Source organism: Amphibalanus amphitrite, unplaced genomic scaffold (assembly GCF_019059575.1).
Source record: "Amphibalanus amphitrite isolate SeventyFive unplaced genomic scaffold, NRLGWU_Aamphi_draft 000143F_arrow, whole genome shotgun sequence".
NCBI lineage: Eukaryota > Metazoa > Arthropoda > Thecostraca > Balanomorpha > Balanidae > Amphibalanus > Amphibalanus amphitrite.
This window is the reverse complement of record NW_024881638.1, coordinates 244,523-266,283: the sequence shown is the minus strand read 5'-3', so window position 1 is coordinate 266,283 and position 21,761 is coordinate 244,523. Positions and strand designations below refer to the sequence as shown.

General features: G+C 50.0%; 1 protein-coding gene across 1 annotated transcript in view; it reads left to right on the top strand.

Moving 5' to 3' along the window:
- LOC122382590 (uncharacterized protein DDB_G0284459-like) overlaps positions 1 to 21,761 on the top strand; it is an 88,589-nt gene that overhangs the window by 52,874 nt on the left and 13,954 nt on the right. The window contains exons 4-6 of the mRNA XM_043368125.1: positions 8,714 to 8,812; positions 11,000 to 11,307; positions 19,973 to 20,114. Coding sequence (XP_043224060.1) covers positions 8,714 to 8,812; positions 11,000 to 11,307; positions 19,973 to 20,114 — 549 coding nt within the window. The remainder of the gene's footprint in view (positions 1 to 8,713; positions 8,813 to 10,999; positions 11,308 to 19,972; positions 20,115 to 21,761) is intronic.

The following is a 21,761-nucleotide window of genomic DNA, read 5'->3' as shown; positions in this document are numbered from 1 at the left end:
CCCCGCTCAAAGTATCGGCACCCGACGAAATACCCTGATGCAAGTGCCGAAGTTTGGGTCTATGGGGCTCAGCTGACAGCGTGCGCCAGACTGACCCTCAGCGAAGCAGAAAGATACGCAGAACCCCCAAAGATACGACAGAACTGTCGCTGCTGACCGCCCCTGGGGAGCGCCTCCCCGACTATTAGCCCCCTATACTGCTCCGTGTTACCGTCGCGTGCATCGGGGGCTGTGGTCGCCCGCGCCGCCGGGCTATTCATAGAGCTCGTGGGGTGTGTTGGTCCCTGCTGACGTAGGTGATATTTCGTGGGTGGACGCAAAGGAATGAACCGCTCGCTTGCCGAAATGGAATAGTCGCTTAGACCAATGTAAAAATTGCGTAACGAACAGATAGTGTCCTTGGTTGTCTGACTCTGAAGGTAATTGCCTTTTGGGTTGAAAATGACTTTGCATCTAGTGGTAATGGCACTTCCCTCTCTTTCCCGAACTCAAAAACTTTAGTCTGTGAAAATCTCAATGTTCAAATGGATTTTACCTAACTTTTGCAAAATTTGTTTATGGTGAAAAGGCAGAATTATATGCTGTTCATAAAATGGGAAACATGTCCACATGTTTACTTATTTTATTGCAACACAACTTGTCTGTTGGTGCCACTTTCTGCTCACTAACAGCCCGGCAGAATATAACTATTTGGTATTCTGGTCGATGGTCGGCAAACCTCGTTTGGAGGCAGAGTGCATGAACGAAAATTGCGAGAGAGCGACATGTGTCGTCCACTTGGATGTCACTCACGCGTTGCATTAGGCCTGATTGAGTTTATTGTAATTTTGTTTGTGGGAGTTTTCAGACGCGCAGTGTTTCAGCGTAGCATGGCAACGAATGACCAGGATACAGGAATTGTTGGATGAGATACTCAAAGAACCAAAATCAGAGTTTTATTCAATAAAACAGTTTTCTGAGACCTTTTTTGCACTAGTGCGGCGTGGAACATATTTGCTTTAGCTGATTGGTGTATGTACATTTTACGGTAGCGGCGAGAAAACACTTTTCAGTAGTTCCATTGTTGCCATTCTCAGTCAATTTTGTAGCACATTTTAGATAACTAGCCTACCACCCAGGGCGACGCACATTAAGTCAAGATGGCTGGTGGCTTACGCGATACATAGATAAGTGTGTTTGATTCTTCTAATTAATGCAACTCACCCACCCTGCGGCGCAGATCGAAAGCCACGATAGTTCCAAGAATGCAGACACGCGTGATAAAGTGGACGGCCTTGCGAGCTCCCGCTTTGTGAAGCGTTCTTTGCGCCCTACGGCCTGCTTCAGTAGATGGCACTCTCGGTCAAAATGCACTTCAAAACGAAGGTTTTGACTTAATTTCCCTTCGTTGTGTCCTTCAATCTTGTTGCTGGGCGGGGAGAAGTGCCTACGCCCTTGTAGTAGCTAGCCGTGGTGTTGCACACTAGATAAGGGGTGCTTACATAGTCAGCACATTACACTCCTCACGGATTGAGGTGTGGCCCGCTCCTGTGTGTCGTCAGGCATTGAGGCATGGAATAGATAAGTGAACGGTAGTGGAATGTCTGGTCTTTTGTGAATAGCTACTATTCTGTCTGCGCTAAGGGAGGGTTAATTTGAAGCTGGCAGAAAAATAATTGTAATTATAACTAGATAAATCTGGTAGACACCTTAAACATTTCGAATGGATTTACTTCCCAATTAGTTAGAGTCTTAGACTTTATTTCAGTTCTCAGCCAGTATTTGCGTAAGGATCAATTTTCAAAAACAAATTGTGTCTCTTTTTTTTCTTCCTAATCTGGAAATGGGCTACTATGAACCAGAACGTACATACACCTGATATCTTTCGTTCAGTGTTTGACCGCTGAATGCTGTCATTTTAATTATATTTTCCGAAATTGTCTGTCCTGTGACACGAAAAGGATGCTTTCATGCTCTGATCAGCTTGCTGATTATCTACATAACTTTTTCTGCTCGTGTGATTATACATTTATTCTGCTCCCCGTAATGTGACCCCATAATTTCGCATTCATACGGAAACGCCCAGTCCAGTCCAGCTGGAAACCTCGCCTCAACCATCCCAGCCGGCCGGGCGCACGTCATACTGTCGACGACAGCCGATTGGTCAGTGGCTGAGGGAGAGAGGGGGAGGTAAGGGCAGAGGGCGGAGGACCAGTGCTGATGGCCGTGCGGACGCGGCCGCGACCCGTCTGTGATTTATGACTGAGCTACTTGGTCTGTGCCACACACACACACCAGGGTCAACACGTGAACGCCCTCGCCGACGGCGGTGCGACACCCCAAGTTCAATAAACAGTGGACGTGGTGAGAGGAAAGTATGTTAGATCACCCCGCGGTCAGGGCATGGGTGGGTTTCTGTCACGTGGTTCCGGATAAATTCACTATTCATGGTGATAAATGTGGTTTGCTTTTGGTGAAATTCCTCCCTGCTCTCAAGATACAGTCTCAGACGTGACTGAGGCTGCGTATATCGCCATTTCGCCGCAGATCTCGGACCCATTGCGTCCGCCATTTGTCTTTCTCCAGACCCACAGATGCCAGTCTCGGTTGCGACTGGCGTCAGAGTTACGTCATACCATTACACCACGTGCTGGGGACTAACGAAAGGCGCTAGAAGCCGCGTCCACATTAGCACCTGAATTACTGCGGTGGAGCGGACATTTGTCTGCCGGCTTCCCTCTCGCTGACTAATTTGCTAGCGGACGATTTGGCGGTCCGTCTGGTGCGGGTCTCCGCCGCCGCTGTCTGGCGGCCATATTGTTGGTGTCATTCTGTCCCCGGGACACTGACATCGGGTCCTTTGACCTGGCGCACCGGCCGCGCCGGTACTTACATCGAAACGCGGTACTAAATCTATGTGACGAATGGGTGTTATTAAGGCCGCGACAGTATCCTAGACCGCAGAGGAACGACTTGAAAGCGCAGAAATTGACAGTGTATAGGCTGGAATTTAGGTTTGTTGGGATTCCAGACGGAGAAAAATGTGTTTATTTATTTTGGTTTGTTAAATATTAGTCACGATTATATGCGGTGGTGATGGAATACTCGTATTCACAGTCATACAGCGTAACTTAGGCTAGGTGCAAAACTGTGTTTTATATCCTGTTGAAACACTAGAACAATAATTAATTTGAATTACGTATGGAATGGTGTTTTGCAAGCAATGGAACTGTTCTCACACAAAAAGCTTAGTACATCATAATATGACACATGAACACTTCACCATGGCAATACATTAAAACCCTAACACATGCGTTTGTTGTTCGTTTACTTTACATTACGTTCGTTATTATGTGTAAACACAGTCGCATCATTCAAACGTACGCATTCATGTTGACTGACGCCGGTTCGTTTTTCATTAACACTTTCCAAGTTCAATCTACCGTTTCAAGATGGTATTGTTGTCCTTTCCTGTAAATTGATATCCTTTCCCACACATTCTCTGACGTCGCAGAATAGCACAGGGCTCAGCCGAACATTTGACATTTTCATTGGTGAATGGATCGAACTTTGGGCGGTTCGAGGCCTGTGATATACAATTTACATTGATGCCACTGCCACTTTGTTTCTATTCCGAACCATCTACTCGGGCTGCATCGACCCAGTTCATATCACGGCGATATTTCAGTCTTCCGTCCTTCAAGACTGGAGGCTATACGTGACCTGAGCTGAGCTGCAGCTCCCCGATGGCGACCGAGACGCCGCAGGCCCCTCAGGCCGCGCCATGATCGCCTCGAGTGCTCTCCAGTGCGCCATGACTGTATCAGACACCGCTCTTCTCGCCGTCTGAAAGCTTTGTACCTCGTTTCTGGGGATGCTTGAGCCTCACTGCCCTTTGCCGGATTTCTGGAACAGTCTTTGGCCTTTTATTGAACACCGGCCTTCCCGTGGATTGTCTATGTGAGCGGATTCAGCAGATATAGCAAGGTGGAAATGTGGGTACCGAAAATACCCACGAATTTCCCTACTGTCGCTAGCCACAGAATCTAGTCAGAGAGACATACTGTGGCATACATAATGCAGGGAACAGATCCAAACCAGCGTGAGACATCTTACCATGCAGAACGTTTCCATGTTTATCGGGGATTCGTCGTGAATCTTCATTTCGGCGATGGCTACTGGCTCCTTCCCCCGCCACTCGCTGTCGTTTGTGCTTCTAGCGATGTCGACCGGGCTGTAATAAAGTGGCCTGGGATGGTTGGCACCGCCCACGCCCCGGGCCATTCCGCGTCAGATGAGCGGGGCCTCGCCCAATCATTGGACCCTGTAAAACTTTCAGCACTAAATTTTGCCGACGGAGAACAATTTACTCGCCGTAGCGCGTGCCCAGGGCAGACTTGGAAACCCAATCCAATCACGGTTGCGAAGTAAATGAATGAACAAACGTAAAAATTAACAAAAATAGCTGACACTGGCGACGGGAAACGGGGATAAGCTGCGCGATGAATGCCACGTGGCTGTGCCGCGCAGCGAGCGCCGCCGAGCGCCGCGATGGTCGCCGCTGGCAGAGCGCGCCGGGCTCGCCGCGGCGCCGGTGGCACGCGCGGCGCGGCGCCGCGGCAGATATGCCGGCACGGAATGTCGTCGAGGAGGGCGACTGAGGCGCGCGCGGCCCGCCACTCGGTGCCGCCGACCAGAAAACAGAGCTCACGCACCCGCTGAGGGATATGGGGCCAGACTGGCGGCGGGGGCGGCGAATGAGGCTGATGCCCTCGACGCAAAAACAAAATTATGCGAAGGATGCATCGTTTTTCTTAAATACAGTTATATTCATCCGAAGATTGATTCGGCTTTAGAATTCCTGCAATACCTTCCATATTTCATGCATTCGTTATTCCAACTTTGGTCTTTACTGAAAACTGTGTTTGATTGTTACAGTCTTCATCACAAACAAATTAATGACAGCGACACAGTTACTGCGGTTTTGGGTATCTCCGCTCGATCGGGCCGACTCTCAGGCGAGTATCGACCACACACGTTTGGCGTTCTGCCCAGGACTGGCCCTGGGGCCAAGGCGTCCTGTGACTGACCAATGCTGAATGGGAGGATACGTTAGGGGAAGGGTTCGACATGGCCTCATGGTCTTGCTGAAATCAACGGCTTGGTGGGTGGGCGGAATGCATCACTACTCATTTTTCAAGGCTTTGAAATTAAGTCCACAGTTTTGAAAGAAAACAATCCAGCGAGACATGAAGATCAAGTTTTGAGACTAATGATCATCTTTTTGCGACAACCAAAGCACGCCCCCTGTTCAGCGTTCTTTCTCGATAGAAATCGCAGCGACGTCAGCAGCTAAACTATCAAGATAACGGGGCTCGCGGCGCGGCGCTGACGCTCGTTGATCTCCGAGCGTGCTTGCGCGGCGTCCCAGGCGCTATCTGCAAACCTCGTGGACCATCTAGTGTCACAGTGGAGGGTGATGGCTGCCATCTCCACGCTGCGCCCTTCGTCTGTCTAAATATACCCGACAATGCGGCCGCCGAGACTGGCGGCCGGTCGAGAGTCGAGATGACGCTCAACGAATTGTGGTCTGATGTGGTTTTAGAAGGCGTTGGGTATACTAACAGTGAAGATGCAGTGATATTGCAGTAATGCTGAGAAGGAATTTTCCCTGTTTGTTTTTAGTCCATGCTTTCAACTCATTGGCAGGGGAATGCCCAGCACATGGACGGCGCCACCCGTCACCCGTCAGAACAGTTCATAGATGGCGCTGGGAGTAAGCGCCTGAAGGTATACTGTACCGCATGGCCTGAGGCCGTCTAACATCGCATTTACACATCGGAGACGAGAAGCACAACGCAGAAATTCGCTAATAAAAACCAGTATGTCAAAAATGCTAGGTAACATGCATTTCTATAGATTGGATCCGTGCCTCTTGCTTCGAAGTAGCGCATTCCGTCAATTCTCGTAAAAAAGCGTAAATATCCATAGTTGGCCCCTCTTCAGCTTTTCGTCGCTTTGCGGAAACGCTGTGCACTCTGTGCACGACGACCGACGACCAGCACCGACCGCCGTGTGTCTAGTGTGCACGTGTGGTGACATAATTGACAGCTCAGCCGTCATAACATCACAGTGCTCCTGTTGACTTAAGCAGTCCCAACGTCACTCTATTGTCTCTGCATTCCTGCGTGGTTGGTGACAGACAGGGTGGCGGATATCCTTCGTGGAATGCAGGCGTAAAAGTTGCCGTCACGTTTCTCTACATGAACTTACTATAATGCTTCAGCCTCATACGAATATGTGTTGATTGTTGTGCTAATGGCATCAAAAAGGTTGGAAAGTCAACCATTTTTTTTTGCATATCAACGTTGCAAGAGATAATGTTAGTTCTAGCCCCTTTTAATTACATATTGATTAACTTAAAATTAATGAGGCGCATGAATAATCCAACCGCACCTGCTACACATATTCAAGTAACAAAACTGGTTCCTCTACTCACCCAGGAAATATTATACCCTGATCCATTAAGTAAAGCTGAGGCAGCTCTATTTTAGCAGCGCCATGGAGCTGGCAGCGGTACGCGTGTACGCGTCATCGTTTAACTGAGCGCCGCCAGACACTGTGCGCCGCGCGGTGCGCCGGGCTGTGCCACTCTCTCTCTTGCTCGCTGTGTTTAGCTTGGCGGCGCGGGAGGTCCGTACCCGTCTCATGCCCCGTTTGCCGGCTCTGTCCTACGCCGGAAGGCTCCAAGAGACACGAGTGACAGCGGAACGAACCGTGGCGTCTGTCTGGGTTGAAGTTGGAACCAGATGTGCCGAGCGGCTGGGCTGCCCCAGGTGGTTAGGAAGGGTGACGCGGTCAAACGGTTAGGTCAAGTGGTTAGGATGATGATGTGAAGAGGAGATGGGTTCAGTGCCTGTTTTGATAATATGGTCAGTTAAATGTCAAGATGCTCAGGCAAAATTTGATGCTGCTTTTGCTTCTCTTTGAAGTAGCATCGTTATATTATTTAAGCTGGCGAGTGGCGTCTTCTTAGCACCTGTTTTGATGATCGATGCTTGCTTACGTTGCATTATTTTGACGTACACGATGTCATGAAAGTACAACTGTCACACCTGAGCAAAATGACCACAAGATGGCTTTTCGTTGGCCTTTGATGTTTGATCAATCAATGTTGAATTTAATTTAGAATTTGATGAAATTATGCAATGCATGCATGATGTAGCCTAGTCAACTATTATGTTGCCAAGCTGCTACGCGTAGCATATTTGTCGTTCTACACCAGCGACAGCGATTACTACTCTTCCATGACAGTTGCCATGCCAACCATCGTCCCTACGTCATGATGACGTCACCGACCACTTTCTGTCGACCAGGGGAGCGGAAAGTTTAAAGAGCAGGATCGGCACTAATGGCGTTTGGACTCGTTTCTTTGCCGGAGCGCGATATATACGATCTGTTCAGCGCGCCCTAGTAGGCCCCATTCGGGCCCGGTGGCCGACCGTTAGGGCTCATGCAGCCGCTGTAGCCGGCTCGCCTGGCGCTCTAGTTGGACCGAATGGCCTCTCTTGCCTCTCCGAGGGTGATTGTTGCTCCCAGCCGACGTATTACTCCCCCACGGAGTGTAGGTTTATTGGACATAAGTAAAAAACCATCGTTAAAATAATGACGGTTGATGATACACCAACGGCTCTGGTAGTGTAACCGTCAGAGCATGGATAAATAGTGCGCCGAAACTGTCGCTGGTGTACTTACCAGTTCAGCCGTGTGATCGCAGATTGGCGCCGTCGCCGCGGCAGTCCCACAATGTCGTCCGTGGAATGTCAAACAGTCGCCTCCGTCACGACCGTTCGTCTCCGAATTAACTAACAGGGAAGTTTTACACAGAGCTCAATGCCGCGAGAGCCGTCAGGGAAAAAGTGAAAATTGACGTTTTAGGGAGATGCCGTTAATGGGTATAATGAGGACCAGATATATGCTGCGCTTAGGGGAGCCTCGATTAGAGGAAACGTTTAATGATTGGATGTAAAATACTATTTTTTAACTGAATCAGTTACAAGATTTGTCTGGGTGTAGACAAATGAAATGAAGAAATCAAAGTTACTCAGCGAACACTTTTTGTTACTAATATTTATAACTATGTGTAATCGATATAACTTTTTCTTCCATCACTATTCCCATGAGCACATGAAACTCAGACCATTGGTTTATATGCGATTGAAAGTCTCTGATACATGCGTCTGAGTTTATGCCAATTTTACCGTATAACTTATGCACGAGTTTAACCATGTTTATTGAACAAACGGTTGTGAACTGTCATGACCACAGTTTTAGAGTGCTCTTTCAATAAGTAATGGATTAATAGTTGTTAACTGCATAGTGCATATGTTCTACTCTCAAGCTTGGTGTGCTTACATATTGTTTCACACGGTGCATATTGCCTGTAAAGCAGCGTATAACATAATCAGATGAACTGTGGCATTGAGAAAAGTTCATTTTTATACGAGCATATGTAAGAGCTGTTTACGATCCGTGTTAGCTTATCATCCTGGTGGCATTATGAGATATCGTTTAGTCCGTTCCTTTTTCATCCGTATGTAAGTGTTTTTGCCGTAATCACTTTTTGCTCATTCCTGTTTACAGTAGGTAACATACAAGCCACACATGGATTACGGCACAACGGTAATCATTTTGTCATAAACCACGTGACTTACCCGACTGTTTCCTGTCACAGAATGCGGCGAGGGGTCGGAGCCACGTGATCCTTTGGCGGCGCTGGCGTCTCAGATCCAGTACGCTTTCATTGATCCACAAGGCAACGTCTACTTCAATGGTGAGTGTCAGTGCGCATGGATAGTTAAGCTAAGACCGTGATGCTTTACCTAACAAATCCTTGCTTCATTGCAAGCAAAATCGTTAGTTGAAATCGATGAAAAAGCATACCTTTATTGAATACTGCATGCATCGTGGTCATCTAAGATCAGGTTTCACATACAGGTGTTAATTTTCACCGGTGTCAAACTCGTCCCCGAAGGTAACACGAGCCTACGGTAGTACGGTACCGCTCTGAACAGCCCAATCTTATGCTCTATTCCCGTAGCACGTGTCTACCCGGTTGGCAACTTCGAGCTGGGTTCCGTTTAACTCCATTCCAATTCCATTTCTTGATCCTATTCAGTGACCGGATAGCGGTCTTGTCAGAGTCGGTAACGGTCCTAGTGCACATGGCCGGTGTCGTCATCTCATCTGGACCTTGCCTGCCGGTGTCCCCGGGCGGGGGCGCACGCCCCTTTTGGTGTCAACACGTTGACTCGGACATGAGTGGCTCGTTAGTTGTGAGGGATGGCGTGCGCCACTGGCGGCCAACGGGGGGAAGTGGGTGGGAACCGGACAGTGTCAACAACGATCATTAATATTTAGAGATTCAGAGAACTAAATCGTGAATCAGGCAGTATCGGACGACTTTTTGGCGATGCATACTTTTGAAGGTTTTGAACTTTTGAACTTTTTCGAAAATGCTGTGTCATTTCCGGAGTGCTACTGGAAAATGTGTTTGCTCTCCAAAGATGAAGTCTCTTTTAATTATTTAGCATTTCTACAAAAGTTAGATGTTAGGACATGATCCCACCCACTGGATGCCTCCATTGAGCATGATTTCAGCAGTGGTCCCAATATTTGGTCCCCATCGAGTGTTCCACTAAACCATAGACCTCCATGTTGTCGGAACGAGCCTCGGAGGGTGGTAGGAAAATAAACATGAAAGCATCGGGGTGTGCTGTCTATACTTCTGCTCCCTGTGGCGTGACAGAGGACAGTCTAAAATTGGCTTCTTGAGTGTTTGGTCGCCCTTCAAAACCGCATCTTACGCAGTAGATATGTTCAACCTGCACGCGGAGATTAAATCACACCTTTTGTCTGACAGTCAAATCGCCCCGATCAGCATTGTCGATTCCACTTGTAAGCTTCTGGTTCACATTGAAGAAGTCAATCGCACGGGATCTTAGCTTCTCTGGCTGCAAGTCTAGCAAAGTTTGATGTTAATTCGTGATATTTCGCAACTACGCTACACCGCATTCGAGATGCGGGATCTCACCAAACGTTGACCGATTGGTGGCCTGAAGGCCACCAATCGGAAGTAAATGTATCTTGGACTGTTCAGGTTCACTCGTCGTATGTACCTACCGCCCATCTTTGCCCATCCAATGTTTGCCCGTCTCTCGGTCCGACTCTGAATATGTCCGCGAACGTTGGCGACATGGCGCAGGCGGAGGAAATCGGCGGACAATCTGGAGTGGAGTCCAGTTGTTTTTGTCGGTTGCGGAGACACGCCGGACGTGCTATCGTAGTGCTGAGAGTGCTCACAAGTATCTGCTATCAGCCTGATTAAGTCCGACGATCGTGTTTGTAGATCGGTCTGGGCGAGTGGCACCCGCGGCCGCGCGCATTTATCTGAGCCAAGGATGTGTCTTAATCGAAACCATCTTAAAATCGAGCTCAAGCTATTATCCCAATTTGATATCAAGGAAAGTGAGTTGTGTTTTGCCCTTCCGGTTAGGTAGTGATGGCGCAGATACGAAATTAACCTCAGTGTTAGCCTGTACCTGTCGTCAGTATTAACTATTGGTAAATCTAGATTTTAATGATAACGAAAATGAATGCATTTTTATTACGGACATTGATAGAATGTTCCATGTTCAACAATTCTTGATTCAATCAATAATTCAGATCAAAAGCTGTCCGGCAAGAACTGTTTTCTTTCTGCTTCTCCTCAAGAGACCTAATAAATTCCGTTCACTAAACCCGAGAAACAGACAGTCATACACTTCGCTCGACCAGTCCAAACTCATAACCGACCCCCGCATGTTTTGTTCAAACAAATTTAGTCTTCGATGTCGATTGCCGTCGGCTCACCTTCTCTCGGGTGAGGCGGTGACACAGCAGACCGTGCGTCGGTCACCTGTCTGTCTTTGTGTGTGAGGAGGAGGCGCTGACAGTGTGCTCTGTGTGGTCTGGCCGGCAGTGATGGACGAGTCGGGTATCATCCACCTGCCGCCGGTGGCCGGCTACTACATGGCTCCCTCCTACCCGGGTGGTCCCGTGGTCGCCACGCCCGTGCCCTGGCAGGCGGTGCCGATTGCGCCTCTGGACTCGCCAGAGTACCAGGCGCTGATGAGACGCCAGCAGCAGCAGTTGCAGCAGCAACAGCAACAGCAGGGGCAGCAGCAGCAGTGCTGCCAGGAGACGGGACAGCCGTCTGAGTGCCAGCAGGATGGTCAGCAGGAGCAGCCGTCGTGTCCGCAGCATCAGCAGCAGCAGCAGCAACAGCAGGTGGGTCAGACGGCTTCATTGCACCTTGAGCAGAACTGGGAGGCGGCGGGAAAGATTGGCAGACAGTGCATGAATACTTATGTGCCTTCAGTAAGGATGAGAACACTGTAGTCTACAACAGACATACCTGCCCTTCATGTATCATCAAATGGATCTATGCAGACATCGGTCGACCAGCTGATGTGTTCCTACCAAGAAACGTTTATCTCCGCTAACGCCAGCTCATCAGAGCTCCCTGCAGCGTCCGCGCAGACTGTTCGGCAAAAGCGGCGGCCTCAGCGAACGTGAAACAGTCACCGACCACTCGACCCTCACGCAGTGGGCACCCGCCGGCGCCTCCGCCCCTTCTGACGAACTTGTCGAGTCGGTATGCTTTCGGAGAATCGCGAGGCACCGGCGTGTGTTACTGAGGACTGATATGCCGCTATGTGAAAACTGGCCGACTTGAGGATCGGTGGCGAGGATACGACAAGCCATCGCATAACGCGACGTAACTATTTCGCATGTCCAACATTTTCGTTAGCTCATTATTTCACGCTAATGGGTTTACTGAATTCGATAAACACTTCAATTGGTTCTCAAGCATTCCCGGCCAGCCTGGTGTTTGTTTTCCAAACACCTTGGCAGTGGCTAACGGCAGACTCGTCCCATCAAACACCTGACAGACGTGTAAACAAGTAAATACCCCGGAAATCATGGACACTGCCCGTTTCCAGAGGACCATTATTACTGCATGGCTTACGTTAGCTGTGCTCCGAGATACTAGTAATCGCAGTTCATGCCAAGAATGTCTTCCCATGCTGCTCTATTCCATCAGCTTGGCAAGAAGCCGCGAACAGCTTTAAGGCTTCACGTTGAACCCAGCCACCTTGCTTTAAGCCGTAATCCACACTTACACCCACTGACTCGTCTTTCGCTGAATTCAAACTGACTGCGCCCTTGGGATTTTAACGACCGGCTGCTGGGAACTTGTCGGCCAGTTTAGCCGAGCTGTTTCGCTTTCAATCGCCGCTGCCGTGCCGACCGATCGAACCAGCGAGTGATCGCGTGCAGGAGGCTCTCCTGCGCTTCCTCTGGAATCACGCACTTTGAACAGTCTGCCTTTCCAAAACGCAGACACGAAATCGACGTCGGCGACGACGTCTGCTGCTGCGGCGGCGACGCTGGTGGCCGCCCGGTAGATTTGGACCCAGTTGGCAGCCGGCTGCGGCCTCCCCGCCCGGCCCCGCAGCATAACGATGAGGCGAGGCGCCGACCAGACTCCGGGCCCTTCGCCGCCGCCGCAGCCGTCGGGAATCCGTCACGTGGTGCCAACTGCAGCCGGTCGCGTCGCCGGCCCAGTTGGTAGCCCAGATCCGGTCGCGTGACGCGCTGCCAAATGCGGCGACGCGACGCGGCGGCGGCGTGGTCGCGTGCCTGCCGCGTGCGCTCTGCTCGGCGTATGTATGTGTGTCTGTGAGAAATGCGCCAGCCAGACGAATGGTCTAGCAGGCTGCGGCTGACGAACTGCCGCCGAAGTTTAGGCGGCTGTCGGCGCACCCAATAACCTATCAAGCATCGTAGCCTCCCCCCTGGCCTTCCCTCAGGGTCCTCTTGGGACCTATTGGCACCGAACGCGAATGATATTTGGAAAGAGAGCTTGACCCGATGCGCTTCAGTGCACTCTTGAGTGTCGCTTGCATTCAGCCGTGCAATAGTCGAAATGTGAAATGATTTATCAGACGCTTTGATCTGCCGAACTTCTTTGAATGGGTGATGCTAATGATGAACTTTTGAGGTGTGGTATCAGCTCTTCTTTTAACTGCTAACTGCTTGCGACTAGAGTGAATCGCTCCTTACCTCTGATTGCTGGGTGCTGAGCTTTGGAGACATATAATTACTTTAGAGACGTGGAAGGAAAAACCGTCTTTGTCTTTCTATGAAGAACGATTGTCCTGAAGCTCCGGTGCATGCAATTACATAAAACGGAAGTGCTCTTACTTTCCAGAGCAGAGCAAGGTTGACGGCAGTCGCGTTTCGTCTACCTGGGTAGGTGCTGACCTTTTCTTCAGCTGTCCGACTCCATTGCACTCCTCTGCAATGCATCTCATTGGCTGAAAGTACGCCTACGGACGGACCAACCGCAGTCACAGGGGATAACGGGCCATCTAACACCGGACGGACCCCTTGCGTCTCATTTGGGCTCACCGTACACCCTGTGACATTCAACGTCCGGTCCCAAAAACGATCTCCTAACTGAACTGTCACGTCGCTCTCAACGCTCCGGAACTGAGCCCAATTTAAATGTCCAATGCACTGTCACTTGGCCTGAAGGTGACAGGTTTTGACTTATACTCTGTAGTTGTAGCTCGGTTTAACTGCGCACCTCTGTCATATTGCTTATCCTTGATAGGTGGCAATGTAATGCCAGTTTTGTCCAGCATATTCCCCTTCTCTCTCTCTCTCTCTCTCTCTCTCTCTCTCTCTCTCTCTCTCTCTCTCTCTCTCTCTCTCTCTCTCTCTCTCTCTCTCTCTCTCTCTCTCTCTCTCTCTCTCTCTCTCTCTCTCTCTCTCTCTCTCTCTCTCTCTCTCTCTCTCTCTCTCTCTCTCTCTCTCTCTCTCTCTCTCTCTCTCTCTCTCTCTCTCTCTCTCTCTCTCTCTCTCTCTCTCCCTCCTTCCCCTCAGCTCCAAGCTGACCCCCTTCCTTCCCATCTATCCTCACGCTATCCGATTTCCACTACAGTACATCTCCTCTTCTCGATTTTCGTGGCAATCTCCGTCGCTTCCGGCGGGCCCACAAATTCGGCGTGCGATCAGCACCGACCACTTGACGGTCCCCGGCGGCCGCTCGTGAGTCGCCCGGAGGTGCTCCTCTTCCTCCCGTCGGCGGTGGCACGTCCGCTCGGCCGTCGTGCCGCCCTGCACGCCCGTCGCAGGCGACGCTGATGCATCGCCGACGATCGCGCCGAACTGACGGAGTGGCGGCGCGCTCTATGTTTAGCCGGCCGCGCGTCTGTCCTGGCAGAGCGTCGTCGCAGCGAGGTCGAGGGCGTTTGGGGGCGTCCTCGCCCGGGAGGACACGGGGATGGGTGGGAGGAGTCTGTCAAAGACGAGCTGTCAAATCTAGGTGCTGGGGAGGAGAGTGCGAAATGCGCCGGGAGGGCCGGCACGCGCTGCCGCGGAGGGGGGGGGGGGGGGGGCGGAGTGCGCTGAGAGCTGCAGTCGGATGGAGAAAGACTGGTGGAAACTGGTGGGAGTGGTTAAAAAAGCTGCTCAGATATCGTTTCTCTTTTTACTCCGGCTAGGACTTTTCTGTATTAAATATTTAAGGAAAAAAGAACGATTTCCTTGGAGGCACAACAGTGGCAGTGTTTTAAAACAACCACCACCGCGACGTCAGGGCCGCGTCGTACTCCTTGAAAAGAAATTGCTACTCTTGTCCTAAGTGTTTGTCTTTCTGTAGGATATTGCTAAAAATGAGAGGCCATATATCGGGGACGTTTTAGCTTGAAGTTGAAAAGGCGCACTGTTGCAATGCAGGCACGGTGCAATATCCTGTAACAACAGACGGGATAGTGAGCAGTTTGTTGTATCGGCGAGGCTGACAGCCGCGGCGGCGGCTGCGGACTGTCGTCCGCGTCCGTCTGTCCGGTGAACAGACGGCCTCGTCTCTATTTGTTTGGCTTGTGTTGGCAGTGGCCAGCCGGCCGGGCCGTTGCGACACGAGAATGGCAGGCGTTTCGACTGTCCTGGAGACGCGTGGTGAGGGAGGATGGTCGCGTGGATTCCGTCAGAGTCGAATGTGCTCATCCGAGACGAATTTGGGCGACCTGAAACTGGTGTGGGTTCTCGGAATACGCTCACCTCTTCCGCCGGCTCAGTGAGCCGCAGACAGACAGGCTGGAAAACAATGCTTGTTGGCAGCGGCAGTGTTTTGAGATCGCTGCACTGACACGGTCTGAAGAGTGAGATGTTTTCAAATTTTCAGCTGAAAGCTGCGTTCCTGACATAACTCTTAATACCATCAGCTAGCATGTGCGAATGTTGTTTGTGTCAACAGCTGTCGGCCTGAATTTAGAAAACGGGGAAGTGTTTGCGAATTATTAGCAAACCATCGTTAATCAGGTCTGCTTTGTGGTTGGTGATAGCGAACGACGTGGTGGATGTTCCGGACACTTCCTGCGATATAGATCAAGTATTTAGACAGAGACAATGATCTCTGGATTGAGCAATACCTAAGCTTCTCAATTTATTTCCGGACACCTCTCTCTAATCATCATGTGGCTAGAAATTTTCTCATTTAAAGAAAGCATTTGATTACATGTAGGGACCTATGTCCAGCCTCGATAAACATTTGTAGATTAAGTACCTATTGAATCTTCGTCTGTCGACTTTCTATATTAGCCGAAATGTGAAATTATTTTTAAACTCATGACCTCTTATACTCCACAGCCATTTTCTTCGCCCTTGCGGTTTTTATGACATGCGATCGTCTTTCGTAACTATACGCTGCTTTACCTATGCAACACCCATCTGTAATGTAAACAACTTCTGGCTTTCCCAAAGCCATCGTTCAACCTTTGCCCGTCTTTCCCTCTCACCCCGTCCCGTGCTTCCTCGTACCTGGCTCGCGGTTTATAATCTTGTGACCACCACTGCGCCGGCGATCTGCATGCAGTGCACCTCTAGCGGGCCTCTTCAAAAGCCGCTGTCATTAGAATCTTCTCCACAATTGCCTGTCATCCCCTTCAGACCTTGCAACCGGCCTCGCGGGCAAACTTGGGACGCTGTACTTTAGACTTTAGGGGCATGGTTTCATCTGAAGCTTGTCTCTTTGTGGAGTGTTCATTAGGATGCTCTCGTATTCCGACATGCCTCACCAGCAAACATTCTGCAGTATACCTACCGTCTAGACATCGCGTTTCTGCTCCGTTCACTGCCATCAACCGCTCACAGAGTGGCTTTCGGCGCACGGGCGGGGGGCGTCATCACCAGAGCTCATCTCAGGGTAGCCTGTCGTCACTCCTTCTCCTCCTCTCTCCTCGCTCTCCGCCTCTCTCCTCGCTGGGATGGCACTGTGCCACCGTGGACGGATACAGAGACCGAGTGGCGCGGGCAGGATGTCCTCTCCTCGGGCGGCCATGTTGGAAGTACCGTCGTGAATGCGTGTGAGGGAGAGAGAATCTGCGCCGGTAACGCCGCGGCGACTCCTGTTTCCGCTGACTATGTGCTTAGAGAAGGGTCGCTGGGGTTGCTGTGACCGCAGCTGTATGGTGCACCGCTGGAGGAGCTCTGCGATAGTTCTCGCTGCTGCCCAGACGGGGGACGGGGGGGGGGGGGTCAGCTGGTTCGGACGGCTGGCGATCGATGACCAGCGATGACGAGGTCGAGAGGTCGCGGCACCTGGACGGTTTCCCAGGTCCTCCCTTACCCTGCCCACGCCGGCACTTGGTCTCCAGCCAGAGGAAAGGTGAGGGAGGGGAGGGGAGGTCAACTCAGAAGCTTTAAACACATGGGTTTAATGATGGTTGACAGCAGTCGGTACTGGCTATGGTTGAGGGTGGAGTATTTAGTGGTCGATACGATGGACTCCATAGTCATAAACATAATCATAAACTGTTTTTAACGGTATTACATTTAGGTCAAAAGATTTTTTTTACTTGTGTGTTTCGTGGTCTTCATGTGGTCCAATGTCCATAGTCATACACCACTTCAATTGTGAAACAATGTTTGGGTTAATTTATCATCTTTGAATTGGCCCATTTTGTCAGAATTGCATATGGCTGTTCCGGTGAGCAATAATTTTGCCCGTCTTCTCCAATCCAATAAATCAGTCTGGCTTATATTGGAATATGTCATCTTACCGATGCCAGCAAATGAATGTCCAGATTCCAAAGCACCGTGGTGCGTCTCACTCCTGGCTCAGCGCCAGGTAGGTCATGAGAGACGATCCGTGACGGTGTCGCTATTTATCAAAATCTTAGGACATGTGACCTCCTCCAATTTAACGTCTGGAGTGTGCGTTAGAGATATGTCTCGCTTTCATCCCTGATATGAACACCGAATGATCACTGTTTTTTATAAGTCAAAATAACCACTAAAAATGTGTAGGTACCGGATACCCATCACGTTGCATGATTTTTTTTTAGCGTGACAAAAATGGGTTCCAATCTTTGCATGGATATTCACATGCCTTTGCGTTTTGGGAACTTTGTGCCGTATTCTGGAACGATGAGCACTGAACGGCTAACTGCAGTCCACAAATTACGGCTTCGGTAAGCAGGCCAACTCGTCTGAATTTAAACGTTTGATGCCATTCGCTGACATACAAATCGCTCCGCCGTTTTCGCTGAAGCTCTCCATTTAATCCCACCCAAGGCGTTATTTTCACACATGTGCCCGCGCAAAGAGCATCCCAGCTCACACAGAATCACAGAAAAAGCGTTTGCCGGTCGTCGTTGCAAGAGATATATTGCACAACAGATCGAGGGCGAGCGACGACAGGGCTCTCTCGGCAAGAAATGAGTCTGCCGCGTGTGTGACGGAAAGATGAATGTTCACCTCCAGCTGAGCGGCCCGGCCCCGGCCTGGTATGCAATCATTTATCGTACTCTCCGGTTTGTTATCGGTGCCTCTGCCCGGCTTCAGTGGACACACGAGGTGAACAGTTGCGCAATGTGTCGCTGCAGACGACTGGACTTTGACCAACGCCGACCGATTTCTGCCCGCAAAAGATCAACAGAAGACAGCCGGGACGGTTTGAGGCTGGCGCAGATCTGAAGCTCTTTTTTCGTATGGCTGGCCGGATGTTATAGCGTCCAAGCTGATGGACTGAAAGGCTTTAATGAATTCAGCGAGTCGAGGTCGAGCACAGTGGTGAGGATAACATACTGAAGTTCGTTTCAGGCATTGGTGAACCAGGGGAGGCGTGACGGCAAGTGAAAGGAAGAATTGTGCCATCTAACTAACTATTCACTCCTTTGATATTTCATGTCACGCAAGAGAACAGATGTTCTCGTCCTTGGGTTGGGATAATCAAATTGAAATAAATTGCTGCATTGCGAGTTCATTTTTGCTCATAGCTCATGGTTTGTTGTGACATACCTATAGCTCAAACAAATTTAATTTCACCTTTGCTGCAAATTGTGTTGCGTTAGTCACTCAAAGTGCTGTCACAGCTCTCACTATGTCTAAACTATGGATTTCCCAGTTACCAGCGATCTCACTGCAGGGGACCGTCAGCAGGCTGGCATTATACGGCGAATGCCGGATTCCCCTGATAGAATCGCGGCTCATGGTCGGGACCTGTCTCCATGCCGCAGCACGCTGGGGCCCACAGTCTGTTACCGGGCTGGCTGTGAAGCCGTTAGAATCTGACGGAACGGTGCGAAGTTGTAGTGTACATTCTGGCGGTATGTGGGTATGGTTGTCTTTGAATGTTAAGTGGTTGACTTTTTCAGCATCACAAAAACAAGTTTTGTGAATGAATTTACCATAGTTGTCTTCATCTCTTCTTTTCATCCATTTGTTCTTCTTATTTTTGTCTCCATTCTGGAGCCCAGCGATAATTACCTCGCTTATCTCATTAGCAAATTCTTTCGTACCAAGTACGGATCGCTTCGCTTGAGGGTGATTTTCTCACACTGAACAAAACTAATTTCACACAATAAATGCCAACATCTTCTACATCCTTCTCAATTCTTTGTCTCCTCGATACCCCCATCGACGAAAAGCTTCCCGTTCAACTGCTTCTGTAATATCTCTGATTCAGTCCAGCGACTCGCTCCGACTACCAATTAGGCCATGTTGCGTCCGCTCAACCCGGGACAGATTTGGAGCGGACGGGCCGCGCCTATGACGTCAAAGGCTCACAGCTCAGCCGTTGCACAGACAGATGCACGGTTACACTCTAGGCTCGAAAGCAGGTCTAATGTGCTCTGGGTGACGGAGAACTGAATATCAAAGAAGTGTACCAGTCGGGTGACTTCTCCGCAGATACAAGTTGGGGGACAAGAGTTCATCCATTCATTCATGTGGATGCTTCGTTGAAATTCATATGGCATAACAATGCAGTCATAAATCTGTAATCCACGCGGTTCGCCTTCTGTGGAACTGAATATTATGCTCTGGAGAGCTGTGGAAGGCTCACAGAAGATAGGGACGCTCACCAAAACGGGAAATGTGCGGATACTTTTGCTGCTTAAATGCTGTGTTGCCAGCGCTGCTCTTGCTGTTTTTCATTGATTCCCTGCCAAATACATAAATGGTGGGTTATGGAACCGCTTTTATGGTTAAGAAAAGGCCGGAGTATTGGTACAAATGGTCCCACATGAATTGGATTCGATTTACTGGTAGGCATAGCTATTTTCTAGGAGTAATGAATGTCACTATGTACAAAGACTCTGTGTTAGGATTGCTCTGTCGCCTAAAATTTCACTAGCCTGCTCCAGCCTAACTGAAGAGGGCTTTACTGTTAATTCGTTTTTATATCAAATCGATCTGTGGGCTGCACTTTTTTTATTTACTAGTCGGACCTCTCTCCAACGGGCTCTTGTCCCAATTATAGGAGAGAGCACCTGCTCCTCCCGCATTAAAGTGACTATTCAGTGTTTTTGTGTCTTGACCTGACCTGACCTGACCTGAGCTGACCTGACCTGACCTGACCTGACCCTGTGTCTCCCCGCAGGACCTGGCCAGCGGTGACGGCAGCAGTGCGGCCGGCAGCCGACCGCGCTCCGAGCTATCGGATGACGCCACCAGCGCCACGGGCTCCCGGCCCATCAGTCCCTCCGTCCCCGACCGGCACAACAGCTCCGGACCAGAGCACGGTAGGTCACACACGCCAGCGTGGATAACCGCGGTGCCCGCTTCCCCAGCAACCAGCGAACAGCACTTAATACAAAATGCACAATAATCAGTGCACTTAAACCAGTGCTTAATCGCAGAGGCACGGCCACACTGGAGCGCAAAACGTTTGTCAAATTTGTTGGGAGAAAGGCAAGGTAAGGAAGGTAAAATAAATCAAGATAGGTATGCGCATGGAAAAGAAAAAAAAAGAAGAAATGAAACCAGAAACACATCGATGATGATCATTGAGTTGATTGTAAAGCTCTTGAAATGCATCTTATTTGTGGCATGCTAAGCCTACTCATAATACACTCAAACAATATGCAAGAAGTAACTGAATAACCCGCACAGTTATAGCGAAGCCTTGAACTTTACCCTCTCGTAGTCAGTGACCCGTCCAGAATCTCTCCGGAAGTGACGCCACTATTCTAGCTCCCCTGGCGCCCCTGGCACTCCTAGCTGGGCTGGGTGGTGGTTGTTTATCGAAACCAGACCCGTTTACGAATGGATCGCAGAGCGTCTGGCAGGCACCGGGCAATGGCCAACTCTGCTGTCAACCACAGAGGATACAAATGATGTCGATGGCTGTTAAAATTATCTAACACTATCGAGATAGCTTACGACATTCTCTGGCAGCATTGCGAGGTATGCAATAATGTTCTGACATTCTCAAGAGTGTCGGTCCATTTTGCATAGCTGATTACAGAAGCATGCATATGGCTTGTAATGTCCATATGCATTAGAGTTCATATCTGAATGAGCACACAGGAGCAAGCAATCGGCTGCCCGTGATTGTAGACGGTTATATTGCGCACGGCTACCTACCAGGCATGTTTCCGGGTCGTGCTGAAATGTATTCTCTCGAGAAGCAATATTTGCTCTCAGCTGACATGCTCTTGAGCTATGTTTGCGAAGCTGGGCCGCATCTGTTTCATTCTCAAGCAACGTGACAGCCATTTTCTACGAATGTGCTGAATCAGACTGCTTGCAATGGCTCCGGTACAGGCCAACCGGAAGGGACCATGTCGGTGCTCATATACCGTTTCTACTCTCGGCTGTAAGTGCTGATTAAATAATCGAAATTTTCTTAAGATCATCTCCACGATTGCCACTAACCGGTGGAAAATTACAAGTGCTTAACAGACCATCGCTTATCATTTACTGGCGTCACGGCTATCAATGGCCGACATACGATACCAAATCGGTTGAAGTGTATGTTGTATACGTTCCTGTCCGTAACGATCAGGGCGCGTCAGGTCATTGGGTTCATAGTGACTTCTGAAGCCTCAGAGAGCTCGTAGCAACCGCTCTGCAGACGGCGGGCGTCGCCCTGCGTCTCCTGACGGCTGTCTCCGGGAGGAAGCGTCTCGTATTCTCCGTCATCAGATAGTCGTCTCGCGTCGAAGTGGGTAACGCTGGCCGGTGCAGACGCTGTGTTGACAGTTTTTGCGCACTACAAAGAGGGTCGCCGAGCACCGAGGCGGCATCCTGAGTGGCCGCACACGCAGCAGCTGGGGGAGACTCGCGGGCGGACTCGGGAAGACTCGGAGAGACTCGCGGTCGGGCGTGTCCCCGTTCGTCTACCATCTGTGGCCGCTGCTCCCGGCACACGTGGCTAATGCGTGTTG